Source organism: Lupinus angustifolius, chromosome LG15 (genome assembly GCF_001865875.1).
Source record: "Lupinus angustifolius cultivar Tanjil chromosome LG15, LupAngTanjil_v1.0, whole genome shotgun sequence".
Lineage (NCBI taxonomy): Eukaryota > Viridiplantae > Streptophyta > Magnoliopsida > Fabales > Fabaceae > Lupinus > Lupinus angustifolius.
The window spans coordinates 20,700,386-20,706,908 of record NC_032023.1 but is presented as its reverse complement, the minus strand read 5'-3'; the positions used below and the strand labels follow the sequence as shown (position 1 = coordinate 20,706,908).

The 6,523-nt window shown below is 27.9% G+C and overlaps 2 protein-coding genes across 2 annotated transcripts in view; one reads left to right on the top strand and one right to left on the bottom strand.

Annotated features, from left to right (window-relative positions):
- LOC109328152 (Niemann-Pick C1 protein-like) overlaps window positions 407-6,523 on the top strand; it is a 32,899-nt gene continuing 26,782 nt past the window's right edge. Inside the window, exon 1 of the mRNA XM_019561465.1 lies at window positions 407-490. Coding sequence (XP_019417010.1) covers window positions 443-490 — 48 coding nt within the window. The 5' untranslated portion in view covers window positions 407-442. The remainder of the gene's footprint in view (window positions 491-6,523) is intronic.
- On the bottom strand, window positions 3,182-5,445 carry LOC109328154 (protein SULFUR DEFICIENCY-INDUCED 1-like). Its single transcript, XM_019561471.1, has 3 exons — window positions 5,215-5,445; window positions 4,738-4,893; window positions 3,182-3,878 (listed from the first exon to the last, which is right to left on the bottom strand). The coding sequence occupies exons 1-3, from the start codon at window positions 5,431-5,433 to the stop codon at window positions 3,477-3,479; spliced, it is 777 nt and encodes a 258-aa protein (XP_019417016.1). The 5' UTR covers window positions 5,434-5,445; the 3' UTR covers window positions 3,182-3,476.

Below are 6,523 nucleotides of genomic sequence, written 5' to 3'. Positions count from 1 at the left end.
ATCTGACATTAATGTTAACTAAAAATATTATATTATTGATTATTGTAGAAGAATGAAGTGAAGTCAAATATGATTAGTTGACGTGGTGAAAAAATATTGAATAGTCTTAACTCAAAAATTGAAATTAGCAATGATAGCAACGTGACAAAGAAGAGAAGATTGGTCTCACTCATAAGTTGGAGATGAACCATGAACCATGAACCAGAATCAGCTGTCTTCAAATTTTAATTATATGATATAAAAATGTTATTGTATATTTTTCTTTTCATATAAATATCAACTTTTAATTAGTTCGAGACACAATAAAACATAGAAAATGAGACAGCCGATCTTTACCGAGGAACAATATCCCTATAAATAGTGTCCTTTTGACTCTCATTCACACTGCTTATTACAACAGGAGTTTTTCTTTTCTTTTCTTTCTTTCCTATTCCCTTCTGAAATGGAGCTTCTTCGCTTAGGGTTTCTCACCTTCCTATTTCTGCTACAGGCACTCACTTTACTCTTCTACTGCTTCACTTCTTATTCTATGCATTCCTTCGTTACTTGTGTTCATCGTTTGTTACATTCTCAGAACGCAACTCCTTTGTTTGGTAATTTGGTTACTAAGAAAAAACGGACGGAGATATATATATATATATATATATATATATGTATATAACATAGAATTGATAAGTGATGAATAAGAGAAGAAAGAAAGAATGAATATAATGAATAAAAGGAAGAGGAGAAGAAGAAAGAGATAGTACCGAGGAGTGTGGTGAAGAAGAAGAAAAGTGGTGTTAGAATTTCAATGAAGAAGGTATGGTTCCGCCGTTCAGGAATGAGAAAGAGAGAGAATGAGATTATGGTTATATGACATGTTCTTTGGTAGATACCAGATTTATCTTATATTTTCTAGGAAAAGCATCCTCTGATCCAAATAAAATTTTGTTTCGATGTACTAAGTCAATCAAATTTTATAGAATTTTAATTAAATAAGATTCTCTGATTGGACGAGAATACCACAATAGGACATGTGATCCTCATCCATGTTTTCTGTAGTGTTTAATAAGAGTATTCAATCCTCCTCCATAAAATAGTAAGGTATTAATATAGTGGTATAAAGCTTCACGTAAGGTTGAGAGTTTGATTTATGGGAGCGACAATTATTGAGAGAGGAGACATGAACCATGAAAGAGATTAGTTCTTTAACCAAAAAGTGAGGAAATACTCTTGGTAGTAGAAAAATAATCATATAAATGAGAAAGTGTTATTCATATAAATAGAATTTTTGACATTTTAGTCAATTTAAGAATCCAATAATATATTATACTATTAAATCAAATTTTTTTTAGTATTCATGGTAGTTTTGAAATCCATAAAAACCTTCCATTATAACTTAATTATTTCAAGATTTATATTAATTTGTCTAATAAATAAATATTTTATCAAAATATTTGATTCATATGAATAAACCCTTATTGAAATGAATAATTACATATGAAAAATTGTATTAATTTCTTTCATATAGAGTAAAAAATAATTATACCAAAAGAATATGTCAAAAATTCTTCTCCTTCTCTCTTGTTCTTTGGGGGCACATATAGAAGTGACAAATGATGATTCAACCTCTTAGTTTTGACCAAAATCCATAAGCCCGCCTTTGTGAGAATAGTGAAATATTGTCACCGTCCACATCTACTTTTATTGTACAAACCTTGAATTCCACACTAATTATGTGGATCTATCAAATTTAATAATGTGAAAATATTAATTTCTGTTATTATAATATTTTTAATTAAATTATATTTTTTAATAGTTGGGTAGAAATAATAAGGAGACTAAGATTCTCTCCATTTTGAATGATCCAGTTTTGAAATGTCAAACACAAGTTGATTATATTATTTATGTTATTTATTTAAAAATAATTTATAATCTGAGTGTTAATTTTTTAAGGTTATATGTCACAATCTCTTAGCTTTGTTTGGTTTAGAGAAAAAATAAGATAAGAGAAGATAAAAAGAAAGAGTATGAGTAGAAAGAAAGAAATGAGAAAATGAGTTGATTGTAAAAGTTGTTTGGTAGAAAAAAATGTGAAAGAATTAGAAAGGAAAGAAAATGTATTTTTACAAAAATGACAATTTTACCCTTTAAATAATAACGAGTATTTGATAAAGTTAAGTGCATTATTGTAAATGCCAAAAAAACCTTCTTCATTTACCATTTCTTCTCACATTAGAGAAGAAACAAAAAGTTAGTGGGTCCCACAACTTTTATTTTCTTTCTCTCCATATTCTCTCCTACCAAATGAAAGACAGATTTTTTCTCCTACAACTCTCTCTTTCTTTATTAATTCTCTCCAACCAAATAGAAAATGAGTGTATTGGAGGTAACATAAATGATCCAATTTTGTAGTAAAGAGCAAAGCATAAGAAGATGCGGAACATAGTTTTCTATAACTAAGTTAGGAAAGTAAAATTAAGTTTCATGACCTGAATTTATATTTGGATACATTATAATTGAAAACAAGTTGCTTTCATACAATGGACTTTGTTTAAATTGCATTATTCATATTAACTTTTAGATACATAATCAAATTGTCATTCAATATTATTTCATTTTAATATTTATCTTTTCATTCAATTATATATATAGTTGTCTATTATATGCATATTTATATTCACTTCTCACTTACAAAAAGGCATGAATGCATACACCAAATATAAGGTTTTTTTTTAGTGAATATTAGTTTTCATCCCAATAATTTCCTTTTTTTCTTGGAGGATCCACTTATCTAAGAGTAAGTTTTTAAAGTTATTTCTCATTCTCGCCATCAATTCTAGGGAAATCAAATGATTTAAATTAATGAGTAGATCTAAACCATTAGATATCCCTAGAATTGATAGCTAGGATGAAGAGTAAATTTAAAAAACTTACTATTGGAATAAGTGGATCCCAACTCTAAGTTTTTTTTTGGTATGACAATCATATCAATCGCTTATGAAATATAATTTAAAGCAATACATGATTTAAAAAAAAAACAATAATATGTGAAATCGAATCGAACCAAACTGTTTATAATTGATTCAGCTATTACATAAAATTTTAACATTAACCCAATCAACCTGAACCATATTTATCTTATTTGGTTCATGAATTGCACCAAAAATCGAATTAAATTGAAGCGTCACACAGATAGTGTTTTCCAAATAACTTTTATTTCTTAGGAGTTTACATCAAAAGCAAGGGTCATTGCTTTAGTCCCAATTATCATCATACTATTTAAGTTCCCACTATATGTTCTACCCACCAATCTTCTAAAACATTAACAATAAACAAAATCCAGTGCATGAAAAATAGTAACAAAAAGAAAATGAAGCAAGTTCTTGACACACACCTAAACTAAAACCAACCCCAAGCAAAAGAAATAGACCAATATAACCAAAGGCACAACAAAGCTATAAATATATATATACACATAATATGGTACAAACTTAACATGCTAATTGATCTCTGAATGAAGAAATCTCCTCAAAAATTGGAAGCCTCTTTGATCTAACTGGGCTCCATTCATTCACCAATTGTTCAAGCCCTTTGATTAATTCATCATCCAGGCCCAAAAAATCTGATAAATATTGTTCAGGAATCATTGATCTTAACTCTTTTAAGAGTTCTTGGGCCCGTTTCATTGACTTAGAATCATCAAAGCCCGGAAGTTTGCCTTTTAATACTTCTTCAAGAATCAATTGGGCCTCTTCATACCGGGCTTGTCTTATTAGACATAGGCCCAAGTTACAAGCCTTGTTACAATCTGGATCAATCATTTGGGCTTTTCTATATACTGCTTCAGCCATCATGTAGTTCATCTTTTGCATGTAGGCCCAACCCAAGTTTCCCTGCAAAATCAGGTGCTTATTAGTCAGAGTGTAAAATCTGTACACTGACGGTGTAAAGATTTATACACATGCACACTATCATCTACCCTTCGTTTAAATTACTTTTTTTGAAAAGTCAGCAATAATTAAACATCAATGGTAGATGACTCAATGACAATGTATAAATCTTGTACATTGTCAGTTCATATATCTTTTTCTCTGTTAGTTATTAATATTTTAAAAGAAATAAAAAATCATTAACCACAACCAAAAAGTGATGTAGATAAACTAGAAAATAATCAGCTTTTTTGCATATGAATGTATTTTACAATAATGGGTCATATTTAAATTACTAACCTTAGTAGTGGCATGTATAGCTTTTGTTCTATCTAATTAGCTTTTTAAGTTTTAAATGTGATTTTTAATTTATTACAAACTTTTCAGACTCTTCTTTTTGTTTGACATTACTTTTTACCTAACCATTCACTCTTAAAGAAGTAAAGGAGATTTAAGTGTGATGTCAAATGAAATATTTTTCATTCTCTTAACCAACAACATAGACAAATAAAGAAGAGTGCAATATTTATTACATTATTTATTATTCGTTTATATTATTTTTGTTGAATAGTCAATGATAATTAAATATAAATGATGAATGATAAATTGACAATATATAAAACCCACATACTATGTGCATATATTTTTCTCAATAAAAAAAAAATCATATTTTTAGTTAACTGGGGTATTTACTCTTAATCTAGTGAAGTGGACATCCAACCTTAAAAAAGATATAACTCAATGATTTTTTTGGTGTCAAAAGTGATTAATCTTTAATTCTTGATATATATAAAAAAGAATATTATGAGTTAAGATTAAATACCAGTAATCTAGAAGTTTCCTGCTTAATAGAAACTTGGAACTTTTTGCCATGAGACCTTGCTGTCTTTGTGAGTTTTCCATTGAAGGCCTCACCTTGATAAATCAATTTTAGCTTTTGCTTCAGCAAATCTATTTGCTCATCTATTTTCCCACATTTCTATCATACAAGAAATTAAAATTAAGGTAGAGTTAATCAAAAGATTAGAGTATATATAAGACACATTTTCAATTAGTTAACCTTAAATTAATATAGCATATTAAGTGATTAATGTTTTCATTTTCATGTATTGGTATAATTTCAGAGTTTCTAACAACTTAAAGTAAATGGACTAACATTGAAAAACTAACTCAAAACATAGCAAACAAAAAGTTAAAGCATAAAATATATTAGGTTTTATCATGTATAAACTATGACTAGAAAATATACTTACAAATATGAATTATTAACTTAAAAAGAAAAGGTTAAGGAAATTTGTACCTTATAGAGATCTATTAGTACATTATCAAGGGACTCTTGAGATTGTTTGGAACAAAGACCTCTAAATGAAGAAATAGCTTCAATGGCTTCTTCTGATATGTCTAATTGTTTCATTACCACTGCCATATCCTTCAATGCACTATCCACTCTATCTCCTGAGTTTAATGCTTTCCAAAATAATACAATTGCACCTTCATAATCTTTATCTACCAACTGCATAATTCACATTATTCATATTAATTGTAATATTTATATATTGTCAGTATAAAGATTTATATACAACCACTACGTTATTCACTATTCATTTGAATTATTATTTTTTTGAACAGTAACAATGATTAAATATAAATAGTGGATGATACAATGATAATGTATAAAACTCATATATTGTTGGTACATACATCTTTTTCTATATTGTTAATGGTTAAGCAAGAAGTAATTATGGTAGCAAAATCTCCAATTATATTTTTAATCCAAACTTTTATATAACCAACATCTTCCTCCTTTTATGAATATTTTCAAAGGCAGCAAAATATGAAATTAAACTTTGATAGTGAAAATTGAGAATTGCTTTTTAAACTAAACTTTAGTCACACTAGATAATTGACACCTTTCTTCTTTTATGAATATTTTGAAAGCCACCAAAAGGTGAAATTAAACTTTGGTAATGAAAATCGAAAATATATATTAAAGTAAATAGTTAAGTATACAAAATGGATCGAGATTCTATGCTATTCTCTAAGACCCTTTGTTGGTCATCTAATCTTTAGATTTATCGATCTTATGAATTTGATTTAAGCATAATTAATTTTATAATTGATGATTTATGCAAAATTGATCATCTGAATTTAAGATTGGTTCTTGCAGGATGCAAGAATACCAAAAGATCTATAGACATTTTTTATAATTAATGTAAACAAATGCACCATATTTATACACCTCAAAGTTAATTTTATTTTATGGCAGTTTTGCCGATATGTTATATAAAAAGGGTGATCTAATGCATAAGACTTTAACCCGATGAGAGCCCGAGATTGTACAAATCTAAGAAAAAATGCTGACAAGCATCAGAAGCTCTATATATGGACAAACGTTAGTTGATTTTATATTTCTTGATTTTTTTTAAAAGACAAAATAAAAAAAAGTCAACAATTCAACTAAACTTTCCATAGCCATGGCTTCACTTTAAGCTTGAAAGAAACAAAGAAATATTAATCTTAATTATTATAAGCTTACAAGATCCATTCTTGTTAAATGAACAATAAAAGTGGCATCCTAAATATCTCATCAAAAAATAGCACAAGAGAGC

What these genes read in the sequence shown, in the direction of transcription:
- LOC109328154 (XM_019561471.1), bottom strand. Translation starts at nt 5,433, where the DNA reads ATGCAGTTGGTAGATAAAGATTATGAAGGTGCAATTGTATTATTTTGG. An exon ending in TACTAATAGATCTCTATAAG is followed by an intron (nt 4,894 to 5,214) that starts GTACAAATTTCC and finishes CTTGTATGATAG; the next exon opens with AAATGTGGGAAAATAGATGA. An exon ending in AGGAAACTTCTAGATTACTG is followed by an intron (nt 3,879 to 4,737) that starts GTATTTAATCTT and finishes CTGATTTTGCAG; the next exon opens with GGAAACTTGGGTTGGGCCTA.